This window comes from Mustela lutreola, chromosome 2 (genome assembly GCF_030435805.1).
Source record: "Mustela lutreola isolate mMusLut2 chromosome 2, mMusLut2.pri, whole genome shotgun sequence".
NCBI lineage: Eukaryota > Metazoa > Chordata > Mammalia > Carnivora > Mustelidae > Mustela > Mustela lutreola.
The window spans coordinates 223515109-223529893 of record NC_081291.1 but is presented as its reverse complement, the minus strand read 5'-3'; the positions used below and the strand labels follow the sequence as shown (position 1 = coordinate 223529893).

General features: G+C 45.7%; 1 protein-coding gene across 1 annotated transcript in view; it reads left to right on the top strand.

Moving 5' to 3' along the window:
- The window catches only part of TSPEAR (thrombospondin type laminin G domain and EAR repeats), a 201714-nt gene that overhangs the window by 101397 nt on the left and 85532 nt on the right, over window positions 1–14785 (top strand). Inside the window, exon 2 of the mRNA XM_059164925.1 lies at window positions 3315–3535. Within this exon, the coding sequence (XP_059020908.1) occupies window positions 3315–3535 (221 nt within the window). The remainder of the gene's footprint in view (window positions 1–3314; window positions 3536–14785) is intronic.

Below are 14785 nucleotides of genomic sequence, written 5' to 3'. Positions count from 1 at the left end.
GTGGCTATACATTTAGTCTTACTGTCCCACAGGGCAACCTTTATAATATCCTAACCTAACTTCCTGGAAATAAACTCCTCCTGGGACCTGGGAACACAAATTAAATCAGTGAAATCCACAGAGGAGGAGGATTTTCTTGGCCACTTGGTTCTGCTTCCTTTCCCACCCCAGTGGGAGAACCCCTTCTTGGAGACCGTCCAGAGTGCAGTCCACCTGGCTTAGGGGCGGGGCCTCACGCCTGCATCTCCAGCTGACGCAGGTGGCTTCTTCCAAGTAACTTGGGTCTTGGCGGGCTTCAGTATAGGAAGCCTTCCCAGGGAACAGTTCTGGGGCACAGAGAGCCTGGCTCCCAGTCAAAAATCCTATGCGTGATCTATCAGGCCCGGCCACGGGCGATCACAAAGGCGTCCCCCAGCGGGGGGCACACGATGCCCCACCACACACCAGGCTTGGGACACAGCCAGGGCACTGCCATCCTGGGGGAACTTCAGCGGGGACCCAGGTCTGCCAGCCCCCCTCGGAGGACCACCTGCACTTGTAGCCCTGGCACCTCCGTCAGAGGCCTCCTTGTACGGCACCTGGAAGCTACTGTCCTCCCCCCCCACTCTGACTCAGTACCCAGTACTTTTCCATGCCCAGCCTTCCCTCCTCCTCTTTCCTGGGCCTCGGGGCTCATCAACCCATGGGAAGCTTTTGTCCTGGGCTCCTAGGCATGGCCCCCACCACGGGGGGTGGGAGGTCAGTGCTTCCTGTGGCCTTAGCCTCCTGCTCAACTACTGCAGTGGGTGACAAGTCTTCACTGCTTCTGCCAGTTTGCTTGGGGCTGTCATTGGCTCCCCCAACATTCGGCAGCTCAGCTGGGTCCCTGACGGGGATGTTGCCACCATCCCATCTGACAGATGAGTAAGCTGAGGCTCTGAGAGGTCTGGTGACTAACACCTCTGAGGTGGTGGCCCAGACCTTAAGACCTTGAGGCTGTTTTAGGACCTTTCATGTAGCCAGTTTCGAGTTTGGGTATTCGTGGTTCCCACCACATCTTTCTGCTGAACTATAAAGACCTTGAGGACAAAAGGAGTTTCTGAAGCTGCTCTTTCAAAAAGCCTTTGTAGAATAAAGAGAGACCACCTAAATGAGAAGCAAAGGCTGTTTATTCCAAGCTGGCTGTAACAGGGGGTACCCCACTAGCCCTGGGTTTGCCAGAGGCTCAAAGCAAGGAAGGGAGAGAACTTGTAGTGGAAAGAGAGACGCTCACATGGGCCCCACGGGGACTGTGGTGTGGGGAAGCTGCAGGTAGCTACCTCTAGGCGCCCCCCCCCACGTGACTGGCCCCTCGTTGGCCAAGTGCCGGCCTTTTGGGGCCGATGGCTTCCAGGCTAGCTGGTGCGGAGGCCAACTGTAGGTGGCCCGTCCAGGCTCTGCTCATGCATACAGCCTCTCAGCTGAATACAGCCGGTGCAGTGACTGCGTGTCTAACTGATTAGAATTAACCTCCAGGGCTTCATCACCGTCTGACCTTCTCCCGGTGGCTCTGATTTTGTAGACTCGGTCACCCTTCATCCCTGCATCAAGCAGGAGCGTTTCCAGGGAGGTGCACACCTCTCCGCCCATGTTAACCTGGGAAACCCTCCAGCTGTGTGTGCAGCCCGCAGACGAGGCGTAGGTGGGGAACCGGATGCTGACGATGGAGCATCTGTCAGAGCAAAGCCGGCTCATCTGCATGGGCTGCAAGGCAGGGGTGGGGCTGGGGGAAGACAACCAGGAAGGCGCTGTTTGATCAAACAATGGAGGGAGAGGCTCTCCCAGGATTAGCCAGATTCAGGGTTCCCCTGCTGCTAGTGCCCCCGTGCCCCAGGGCTCAGCCAGGCTGCGGCACCTCTGGGCGCTTGCCAGTGGCTAGAGGTGGACTCCCGTGTCCTGGATGAGGGGCCAGACCCTGGTGCAGCCTCAGCTGAAACGGCCGCCGGTCCCAGTGTCTCTCAGCATTTTGAGGGTGAATTTAGGACCCAGTGTTTCCTAAGAGCCTCACGAGCTCCAGGGACCCCGACCAGACACGACCCTGCAGCACTTGGAATCCAACCCGGGGGCCCTGTCCGAGTCTGGGTCCCAGAGCACAGGCTTCCGGGGAGATGCCCACTTCCTCTCTGGAGTCTGTCTGGGACCTGTGCCGACACACACCGCGGCCCGGGGGTGCCCTTGTCCTTGGCAGGTGCAGACCCTTCTCCCACAATTGCGACCCCCCACTTGCTCCAGGGAGCCCCCCCATTCAGCACACGCTCCCCTGGTCCCCTCTCCGCGCTCTCTCCTTGCGCTTTGTACCACATAAGTACTGATGGCGACGCGAAGATGCCGCCCTCTCCTCTCAGCCCTCCCAGAGGTCATCAGACGTGTCCTCCCGACATTGCTGCTCCCCACGCTGGCCCCCACTCCCCCCAGCCCCCACGCTGTGCACAGGCTTCCAGCTGAGATCAGCAGGGGGCCGCTCACCTCCCTCCCTGAGCTGTTCCTCCACCGCGCAGGGTGCACGGCACACGTGGGCAGGTCCCGTCCTTGTCGCCGCCCCTCTCCCGAAGGACCGCAGTGTCCCCTGCTGTACCCAAGGCTTGCTGGTGACCCGCTCTGTACCCCACAGCCAGTCACTGGCGATTGGCAGCTGTGATCTGGCATGCAGTGGCCAGGTCGGGCAGGGTCCAAGCGGTAGCCGTGGGCTCTGCCCCCCTCCTTCCTAGAGGCTGGGCCCCATGAGCTGGTCCAGAAACACCTCCTCTGGCCACAGATGCTGTCTGGGTCCCCTGTTTCCCTTTCCTATCATCCGGCCTCACCTGAGGCCAGGCCAGCCCGTCAGCTACGTTCTGATGATCTTGAACTGTAGCGTGGAGGTTCTCCAGGGGCGGATCTGTCTCTCTAAGGAGGGCACGAGGCGTGGGGCCCAGGCCCAGGGTGGCTTACAGGTCACGCCGGAAGCCACAGCCTTCCACAGCACGTGGAGATGCGTGTCACAGAGCCTGCTGAGAGCCTGGGGCACGCCACACTTGGTGGTCCCTGGACTGATGGGGCCTGGCTGCTGTAGGGCAGGCACTCCCTGGGGCCGGACCAGGGACCCAGCCACCCTCCGTTCCCCTCCCGTGCTCAACACAGCGCGTGGCCGCTGACTGGGAACAGCATGCCACGAAATGTACACTGTGGCTCCTTCTGGGCAAATCCGGGGTGGGGGGTACTACAGGTGCATTGTTGACCCTCAGGGCCTCAGTTTCCCTGCTGGTAAAGGGGAGATTTGTGGGAGCCTGCATAACCTACCTGTGGTTTCCCTGACACAGACCTGCGCCCCCTGGACATCCTGGCAGAGGCCGTCTCTGCACACGGAGCTGCAGGTGGAATCAGGGTGACACAGGCCCACGGCGTGCGAGGACTCCAGCTCTCGGCCGCCGCCCCCCATGCCGTGAGCTTCCCGGCATCAAGGATTTTCTTCCGATGTGACCTCTTCCCTGAAGAATTTTCGATCGTCATAACCTTGAAAGTTCCCACTCTTCCCCCGAAGGTCAGTGACACTCTTTACTCCTCATGTTCCTGCGCTGCATCCTTACGACCCGAGCACGCTGCAGGCACAGCTGACCTGGACTGTGGCCAGGCACTGCTCCCAAGCTCCAGGGTAGCTTTGGGGTCAAGGGTGGCCATGCCGATAGGTAGTGAGATGCCCATCACAGCAACCGTGCGAGCAGAGCCGTGGGACCGTTGCTAGGTGTTTATACCGGTAATTCCTGCAACCGTACTTCCTGGCGGGCTGACCTGTCAAAGGCCAGGGGTGAGGCTTGGAGTTCCTATTTGACATCTTTCCTTGGGAAAACAGGTGATCAAATAACAAGACGGTGCTTTATGGGGTCCGATTACCTGTGCTTTGCAGTCCTGTCCACCCCAGTGCCGCTAACGTTCCTGTCCCCCCACTCGGCTGGACACCCCCAAAGGTGAGGGCCCACGGTGCCCATTGCTGCTTCTCCAGGGGGCCTGGGACGGTGCCTGTCAAAGGTCTGTGACCGAGTCAGAATCCTCAGCTAAGGAAGGAAAGCCCTTCGGCCCTAATCCTGACCCTCCTTGTTGGTTTGCTCCGGGGAAGGCGATGTTGCCGCTCGTTCGTGCCTTTGGCTGTGCTGAGTTTTCTTTCTTTCTTTTTTTTTTTTTAGATCTTATTTATTTGACAGACAGAGATCACAAGCAGGCAGAGAGGCAGGCAGAGAGAGAGGAGGAAGCAGGCTCCCCGCTGAGCAGAGAGCCCGATGCGGGGCTCGATCCCAGGACCCTGAGACCATGACCTGAGCCGAAGGCAGCGGCTCAACACACTGAGCCCCCCAGGCGCCCCGCTGCTGAGTTTTCTTTTCCAGTCATCGTGCTTTCCCTGTCCTACACGTTCCATTTTCTTCTGTTTTATATAAATCCCACTTCTCATCTCGTCCGCTGCCGTCCCGAGCGTGAGTCCAGTACTTGGGTGTGTGGACTCCATTCTGGGGATGACTCCCACACGGGAACTGCCCGCGGGGCTGGCTCTGCTGTCCTCTCCCTCTTTTTATTTTCCACCATGCTCCGTGGCATGTGTGCGGAGCTGGTGTTTCAGGACCATGTTTTACCCCAGGGCCTCCACAGAGGGTACTAAGGGCAGTGCGTGTGGGGAGCACATTCTGTCCCTGAGGGGACCCTGCCCGGGGGACTCAGATTGTGTCACTCCGCAAGCATCTTTTACACACGTGGCTTTATTTATGCTGTTTTGAACATGCTCTGTCAATGAAATAACACTGAGCTTATTTCAATAAATGTACAATAATTTTATTTATTTATTTTAAAGATTTTATTTATTTATCTGAGAGAGAGAGAGAGAGAGAATGAGATGGGGAAGGTCAGAGGGAGAAGCAGACTCCCCGCTGAGCAGGGAGCCTGAGGCGGGACTCGATCCCCAGACTCCTGGATCATGACCTGAGCCAAAGGCTGATGCTCAACCCACTGAGCCACCCAGACGTCCAATGTACAATAATTGAAGAAACCTATTTTATACCTGTGCACTTACAAAGTGTACTGAATGAAGGACAGTGTGGTGAAGCCCTCAAGCTTGTCAGTGACTCCGCGGTTCCTGCTTGTATACGAGGGCTGTTCTGAGAAACGTTTCTATACGTGGGCCGCTAAGGAGTGTTTTTTAAAAGTTTTTATTTAAATTCCAGGTAGTTACATAGAGAGTCGTATCTGTTTCAGATGAACAATACAGTGATTCAACACTTCGTACGTCACCCAGTGCTCCTCAGGACGGGTGCCCCTGACCCCCCACCCCTACTTCCCCCAGCCCCCGTCCACCCCTCTTTGCCATCCGTGAGTTCTCTCGAGTTGAGTCTTTCTTGGTTTGCCTCTCTCTCTCTGTCTCTTTTTTGGTTCCTCTGTTCGTTTGTTTTGTTTCTTAAATTCCATATGTCAGTGAGATCATTTGTCTTTCTCTGACTTTTTTCACTCAGCATAATACCCTCTAGCTCCATCCATGTCATCCTTTTTTAGGGCTAAGTGATATTCCATTGTGAATATACACATCTTCTTTATCCATTCATGTCTCTATGGACACCTGGCTATTTCCATAGTTTGGCCATTGCGGATAATGCTGCTATAAATATCAGCATGCCTGTGTCCCTTCAAATTAGTGTTTTTGTGGGGGGGGGGATGGTAAATACCCAGTAGTGCTATTGCTGAGTCATAAGGCAGCTCTATTTTTAACCTTTTGAGGAACCTCTACACTGTTTTCCAGAGTGGCTGCCCCAGCTTGCCTTCCCACCAACAGTGCACAAGGTTCCCCTCTCTCCACACCCTCGCCAACACCTCTTGTTTCTTGTGTTGTTGATTTTAGCCATTCTGACTGGTGTGAGGTGGGGTCTCACCGTGGTTTGGATTTGTATTTCCCTGATGATGAGTGATGGTGAGCTTCTTTTCATGTGTCTGTTGGCCATTTGGGTGTCTTCTTTGGAAAAGTGTCTGTTCATGTCTTCTGCCCATTTTTTGATTGGATTGTTTGTTTTTTTGAGTGTTGAGTTTTACAAGGTCTTTATAGATTTTGGATACTCACCCTTTATCAGGTATGTCATTTGCAAATATCTTCTCCCATTCCATAGGTCGTGTTTTAGTTTTGTTGGTTGTTTCTGTCACTGTGCGGAAGCTTGTTGTTTTAGTGAAGTCCCAATAGTTAATATTTGCTTCTGTTTCCTCGCCTCAGGAGACATAACTAGAAGCATGTTGTTATGACTGATGTCACAGTAATTACTGCCAGTGTTCTCTTCCAGGATTTTTATGGTTTCAGGTCTCACATTTAGGTCTTTCATTCATTTTGAATTTATTTTTGTGTGTGGTGTAAGGAAATGGTCCAGTTTCATTCTCCTGCATGTGGCTGTCCAGTGTTCTGGACATCATTTGTTGAAGAGACTGTCTTTCTTCCACTGGATGTACTTTTCTGCTTTGTCAAAGATTAGTTGACCATAGAGTTATGGGTTATTTCAGGATTTTCTATTCTGTTCCACTGATCTATGTGTCTATTTTGTGCTAGTACCAAGAAGTCTTGATGATGACAGCTTGATAATGACAGCTTGAAATCCAGAATTGTGATGCCCCCAGCTTTGGTTTTCTTTTTTAGGGTTGCTTTGGCTATTCAGGGTTTTTTTGTGCCTCTAAACAAATATCAGGATTGTTTGTTCTAGCTCTGTGAAAAATATTTTTGGTATTTTGATAGAGATTGTGTAAAATGTGTAGATTGCTTTGGGGAGTATAGACATATCATGGATATTCGTTCTTCCAATCCATGAGCATGGTATGCCTTTCCATGTGTCCTCCTCAATTCCTTTCATAACTATTCTATAGTTTTCAGATCTTGTACCACTTTGGTTAGTTTTATTCCTAGGTATCTTAGTGGTTTTGGTGCAATTGTCAATGGGATTGATTCCTTGTTTTCCCTTTCTTCTACTTCACTTTTAGTGTGCAGTAACGCAACAGACCTGTACATTGATTTTTACCCTGCCACTTTGCTGAATTCATGAACCAGTTCTAGCAGTTTTTTGGTAGAGTCCTTTGGATTTTCTAGAATATCATGTCTACAAATCGTGGAAGTTTGACTTTTTCTTTGCCAATTCAGATGTCTTTTATTTCTTTTTGTTGTCTGATTACTAAGGCTAGGACTTCGAGCACTATGTGGAATAACAGTGGTGAGAGTGGATATGTCTGTCTTGTTCCTGACCTTAGGGAAAGAGCTCTCAGTTTTTCCCCATTGAAGATGATGCTCACTGTGGATTTTCTTTTTTTAAATATTTTATTTATTTGACAGACAGAGATCACAAGTAGGCAGAGGCAGGCAGAGAGAGAGGAAGGGAAGCAGGCTCCCTGCTGAGCAGAGAGCCTGATGTGGGGCTTGATCCCAGGACCCTGGGACCATGACCTGAGCCAAAGGCAGAGGCTTTATCTCACTGAGCCACTCAGGTGTCCCTGGATTTTCTTTTATGGCTTTTACTGTGTTGAGGTATGTTCCCTCTATCCCTACTTTGTTCAGGATTTTTGTCATGAATGGATGTTGTGGATGTTGTACCTTGTCAAATGCTTTCACTGTGTCTACTGAAATGATCTTATCCTTTCTCGTGTTGATGTGGTGTGTCACACTGATTGATTTCCAAATACTGAAACATCCTTTATATTGAATAAATCCCACTCAATTGTGGTGAATGCTTTTAAATGTATCGTTGGATTCAGTTTGGTTGTATCTTATTGGGAATTTTTGCATTCGTGTTTGTCAAGAATTTTGGCCTATAGTTCTCTTTTTTTTAGCAGTGTCTTTACCTGGTTTTGGTATCAGAATAATGCTGGCCTCATAGAATGAATTTGGAAGGTTTCCTTCCTTTTCTATTTTTAAAATAGTTTGAGAAGAATGGCTATTAACTCTTTAAATGTCTGGTTGAGTTCCCCTGGGAAACCATCTGGTCTTGGACTTCTGTTTGTTGAGAGTTTTTTGATTATTGATTCAATCTAATTGCTGGTTATGGGTCTGTTCGAGTTTTCTGTTCCTGTTTTGGTTTTGGTAGTTTGTATGTTTCTAGGAATTTATCCATTTTTTCCAGGTTGTTAATTTGCTGGCATGTAGTTTTTCATATTATTCTCTTACGATTGTATTTCTGTGGTGTTGATTGTGATCTCTCCTCTTTCATTCGTGATTTTATTTATTTTGGTCCTTTCTCTTTTCTTTTCTTTTCAAGATTTTATTTATTTATTTTCCAGAGAGAAAGAGGGAGAGAGAACAAGCAGGGGGAGCAGCAGGTAGAAAGGGAAGGACAGACAGACTCTCTGATGAGCAGGGAGCCCATTGTGGGACTTGATCCCAGGACCCTGGAAATTATTACCTGAGCTGAAGACAGACGCTTAACGACTGAGCCACCCAGGTGCCTTATCCTTTCTCTTTGTTTTTGATAAGTGTAGCGGGAGGTCTGGTCTATCGATTTTATTAATTCTTTCAGAAAACCAGCTCTTAGTTTCATTGATCTGTTCTATTGGGGTTTTTGTTTGGTTGTTTCTGTATTATTTATTTCTGCTCTAATCTTTTTTTTAAACAGTTTTATTTATTTATTCAAGAGAGAGAGAATGAGAAGGAGGAAGGATCAGAGGGAAAGGGAGAAGCAGACTCCCTGACAAGCACCCAGGTCCCTGAGATCCTGGCCTGAACAGATGCTTAACTGACTGTGCCACCCAGGAACCCCGGTTTCTGCTCTAAACTTTATTATTTCCTGCCTTCTGCTGGCTTAGGCTTTATTTGCTACTCCTTCTCTAGCTCCTTTAGGTGTAAAGTTAGATTGTGTATTTGAGACTTTTCTTGTTTCTAGACAAAGGCCTGTATTGCTATATATTTCCCTCTTAGAACTGCCTTTGCTGCAGCCCGAAGATTCTGAGCTATTGTTTTTTTCATTTTCATTTTTTTGTTTCCATGTATTTTTTAAAATTTCCTTTTTAATTTCCTGGTTAACTTGTTCATTCTTTAGTAGGATGTTCTTTAACTTCCATGTATTTGTGATCTTTCCAAATTTTTTCTTGTGTTTGGCTTCAAGTTTCATAGTGTTGCAGTCTGATAATATGCATGGTATGATCTCAGTCTTTTGGTACCAGTTGAGACCTGAGTTGTGACCCAGTGTGTGATCAATTCTGGAGAATGTTCCATGTGTGCTCAAGAAGAGTGTGTATTCTGCTGCTTTAGGATGGAATGCTCTGAGTATATCATTAAGTCCATCTGGTCCAGTGTATTGTTCAAAGCCCTTGTTTCCATGATCTTCTGCTTAGATGATGTGCCCGTTGCTGTGAGTGAGATGTTAGAGTCTCCTACTATTACTGTATTATTATCAATGAGTTTCTTTCTCTCTCTCTCTTTTTTTTTAAAGATTTTATTTTTATTTATTTGAGAGAGAGACAGTGAGAGAGAGCATGAGTGAGGAGGTCAGAGGGAGAAGCAGACTCCCCATGGAGCTGGGATCCCGATGCGGGACTCGATCCCGGGACTCCAGGATCATGATCTGAGCCAAAGGCCGTCATCCAACCAACTGAGCCACCCAGACATCCCTATCAATGAGTTTCTTTATGCTAATAATTATTATTATTTTTGTACATCACTTTTTAAAATTAACACATAATGTATTATTTGCCCCAGGGATACAGGTGTGTGAATCGCCAGGTTTACACACTTCACAGCACTCACCATAGCACACACCCTCCCCAATGTCTGTAACCCAACCACCCTCTTCATACTCCCCCTGTCACCAGCAAGCCTCAGTTTGCTTTGTGAGATTAAGGGTCTCTTATGGTTTGTCTCCCTCCCAATCCCATCTTATTTAATTTTCTCCTTCCCTACCACCCAAACCCCACACTTTGCCTCTCAAATTCCTCATATCAGGAGATTATATGATAATTGTCTTTCTCTGATTGACTTATTTCACTCAGCATAATACCCTCTAGTTCCATCCACGTCATTGCAAATGGTGAGGTTTCATTTCTTTTGATGGCTGCATAGTGTTCCATTGTATATCTATACCACATCTTCTTTATCCACTCATCTGTTGATGGGCATCTCGGTTCTTTCCAGAGTTTGGCTATTGTGGACATTGCTGCTATAAACATTCGGGTGCATGTGCGCCTTCGGATCACTACATTTGTATCTTAGGGTAAATACCCGGTAGTGCAATTGCTGGGTCGTAGGGTAGCTCTATTCTCAACTTTTTGAGGAACCTCCAGGTTTTCCAGGAAAACCTGTTGTTTTCCAGAGTGGCTGGACCAGCTTGCATTCCCACCAGCAGTGTAGGAGGGCTCCCCTTTCTCCGCATCCTCTCCAGCATCTGTCATTTCCTGACTTGTTAACTTTAGCCATTCTGACTGGTGTGAGGTGATATCTCATTGTGGTTTTGATTTGTATATCCCTGATGCCAAGTGATATGGAGCACTTTTTCATGTGTCTGTTGGCCATTTGTATGTCTTCTTTGCAGAAATGTCTGTTCATGTCTTCTGCCCATTTCTTGATCGGATTCTTTGTTCTTTAGGTGTTGGATGTGATAAGTTCTTTATAGATTTTGGATACTAGCCCTTTATCTGATATGTTATTTGCAAATATTTTTTCCCATTCTGTCAGTTGTCTTTTGGTTTTGTTGACTGTTTCCTTTTCTGTGCAAAAGCTTTTGATCTTGATGAAGTTACAATAGTTCATTTTTGCCCTTGCTTCCCTTGCCTTTGGTGATGTTTCTAGGAAGAAACTGCTGCAGCTGAGGTCAAAGAGGTTGCTGCCTGTGTTCGCCTCAAGGATTTTGATGGATTCCCTTATCCCATTAAGGTCTTTCATCCATTTTGACTCTATTTTTGTGTGTGGTGTAAGGAAATGGTCCAGTTTCACTTTTCTGCATGTGGTTGTCCAATTTTCTCAACACCATTTATTGAAGAGACTGTATTTTTCCTATTGGACCTTCTCTCCTGCTTTGTCAAAGATTAGTTGACCATGAGTTGAGGGTCAATTTCTGGGCTCTCTGTTCCATTGGTCTACGTGTCTGTTTTTGTGCCAGTACCATACTGTCTTGATGATTTCAGCTTTGTAATAGAGCTTAAAGTTTGGAACTGTGATGCCACCGACTTTGGCTTTCTTTTTCAACATTCCTCTGGCTATTCGAGGTCTTTTCTGGTTCCATATAAATTTTAGGATTATTTGTTCAATTTATTTTAAAAAAAGATGGTATTTGGGTAGGGATTGCATTAAACATGTAGATTACTTTAGGTAGCATGGACATTTTCACAATATTTGTTCTTCCAATCCATGAGCATGGACTATTTTCCCATTTCTTTGTGTCTTTCTCAATTTCTTTCATGAGTACTTTATAGTTTTCTGGATACAGATTCTTTGCCTCATTGGTTAGGTTTATTCTTGGGTATCTCATGGTTTTGAGTGCAATTGTAAATGCGATTGACTTCTTAGTTTCTCTTTCTTCTGTCTTGTTGTTGGTGTAGAGAAATGCAACTGATTTCTGTGCATTGATTTTATACCCTGACACTTTACTGAATTTCTGTACAAGTTCTATCAGTTTTGGAGTGGAGTCTTTTGGCTTTTCCACATAATGTATTATATCATCTGCAAAGAGTGATTGTTTGACTTCTTCTTTGCTGATTTGGATGCCTTTAATTTCTTTTGTTGTCTGATGGCTGAGGCTAGGACTTCTAGTACTGTGTTTAACAGCAGTAGTCATAATGGACATCCCTGCGGTGTTCCTGACCTTAGTGGAAAAGCTCTCAGGTTTTCTCCATTGAGAATAATATTCGCTGTGGGTTTTTCATAGATGGCTTTGATGATATTGAGGTATGCACCCTATCCCTACACTTTGAGGAATTTTGATCAAGAAAGGGTGCTGTACTTTGTCAAATGCTTTTTCAGCATCTATTGAGAGTATTATATGGTTCTTATTCTTTCTTTTATTAATGTCTTGTATCACATTGATTGATTTGAGGTTGTTGAACCAAACTTGCACTCCTGGAATAAATTCCACTTGGTCGTGGTGAATAATCCTTTTAATGTGCTGTTGGATCCTATTGGCTAGTATTTTGGTGAGAATTTTCGCATCCGTGTTCATCAAGGATATTGGTCTGTAATTCTCTCTTTTGATGGGGTCTTTGTCTGGTTTAGGGATCAAGGTAATGCCGGCCTCATAAAATGAGTTTGGAAGTTTTCCTTCCATTTCTATTTTTTGGAACAGTTTCAGGAGAATAGATATTAATTCTTCTTTAAATGTTTGGTAGAATTACCCTGGGAAGCTGTCTGGCCCTGGGCTCTTGTTTGTTGGGAGATTTTTGATGATTACTTCAATCTCCTTACTGGTTATGGGTCTGTTTAGGTATTCTATTTCTTCTTGGTTCAGTTGTGGTAGTTTATATGTCTCTAGGAATACATCCATTTCTTCCAGATTGTCAAATTTGCTGGCATATAGTTGCTCATAATATGTTCTTATAATTGTTTGTATTACTTTGGTGTTGGTTGTGATCTCTCCTCTTTAATTCATGATTTTATTCATTCGGGTCCTTTCTCTTTTCTTTTTGATAAGTCTAGCCAGGGTTCATCAGTCTTATTAATTCTTTCAGAGAACCAGCTCCTAGTTTCATTGATTTGTTCTACTGTTTTATTGGTTTCTATTTCATTGATTTCTGCTCTGATCTTTATTATTTCTCTTCTCCTGCTGGGTTTAGGCTTTATTTGCTTTCTCCAGCTCCTTTAGATGTAGGGTTAAATTGTATATTTGAGACCTTTCTTGTTTCTTGAGAAAGGCTTGTATCGCTATATACTTTCCTCTCAGGATTGCCTTTGCTGTGTCTCCCAGATTTTGAACAGTTGTCATTTTTAAACAGTTTTCATTTTCATTTGTTTCCATACATTTTTTAAATTCTTCTTTAATTTCCTGGTTGACCCGTTCATTCTTTAGTAGGATGCTCTTTAGTCTCCGTTCTTTCCAACTTTCCTCTTGTGATTGAGTTCTAGCTTCAGAGCACTGTGGTCTGAAAATATGCAGGGAACGATCCCAATCTTTTGGTACCGGTTGAGACCTGATTTGTGACCCAGGATGTGATCTATTCTGGAGAATGTTCCATGTGCACTAGAGAAAAATATGTGTTCTCTTGTTTTGGGTTGGAATGTTCTGAGTATATCTGTGATATCCATCTGGTCCAGTGTGTCATTTAAGGCCTTTATTTCCTTATTGATCTGCTTGGATGATCTGTCCATTTCAGTGAGGGGAGTGTTAAAGTCCCCTACTATTATTGTATTATTGTCAATGTGTTTCTTTGATTTTGTTATTAATTTGTTTATATGGTTGGCTGCTCCCATGTTAGGGGCATAGATATTTCAAATTCTTAGATCTTCTTGTTGGAAAGACCCTTTGAGTATGATATAGTGTCCTTCCTCATCTCTTATCATAGTATTTGGCTTAAAATCTCGTATATCTGATATAAGGATTGCCACTGCAGCTTTCTTTTGATGTCCATTAGCCTGGTAAATTGTTTTCCACCCCCTCAGTTTAAATCTGGAGGTGTCTTTGGGTCCAAAATGAGTTTCTTATAGACAGCATATAGATGGGTTTTGTTTTTTAATCCATTCTGATACCCTGTGTCTTTTGATTGGGGCATTTAGCCCATTTGCATTCAGGGTAACTATCGAGAGATATGAATTTAGTGCCATTGTATTGCCTGTAAGATGACTGTTATTGTATATTGTCTCTGTTCCTTTCTGGGCTATGACTTTTAGGCTCTCTGCTTAGAGGACCCCTTTTGATATTTCCTGTATGAGCTGGTTCAGTGTTTACAAATTCTTTTAGCTTTTGTTTTTCCTGGAAGCTTTTTATCTCTTGTTCTATTTTCAATGACAGCCTAGCTGGATATAGTATTCTTGGCTGCATGTTTTCTCATTTAGTGCTCTGGATATATCATGCCAGTTCTTTCTGGCCTGCCAGGTCTCTGTGGATAAGTCTGCTGCCAGTCTAATATTGTTACCATTGTATGTTACAGACTTCTTGTCCCGGGCTGCTTTGGGGATTTTCTCTTTGCCCCTAAGACTAGTAAGTTTTACTATTAGATGACGGGTATGGACCTATTTTTATTGATTTTGAGGGGGGTTCTCTGTGCCTCGTGGATTTTGATGCTCGTTCCCTTTGCCATATTAGGGTAATTCTCTACTAAAATTCACTCCAATATACCTTCTGCCCCTTCTCTCTTTCTTCTTGTTCTGGAATCCCAGTTATTCTAATGTTGTTTCATCTTATGGTATCACTTATCTCTCAAATTCTCCCCTCGTGGTCCAGTAGTTGTTTGTCTCTCTTTTGCTCAGCTGCTTTATTCTCTGTCATTTGGTCTTCTATATCACTAATTCTCTCTTCTGCCTCATTTATCCTAGCTTTAAGAGACTCCATTTTGTATTGTACCTCATTAATAGCTTTTTAAAATTTCAACTTGGTTAGATTTTAGTTCTTTTATTTCTCCAGTAAGGGTTTTTATTTCTGCAGACAGGGTTTCTCTAATATCTTCCATGCCTTTTTTGAGACCAGCTAGCACCTTGAGAATTGTAATTCTGAACTCTAGATCTGACATATTACCAATGTCTTTATTGATTAGGTCCCTAGCCTTGGTGAGTTTTTCTGCCTTATCCTTTTATCCAGGTAAGAATATATGAATGAGAGAATAAAATACTAAAAGGATGGCAAAGACTCCAGAAAAATGTATGCTAACCAAATCAGCA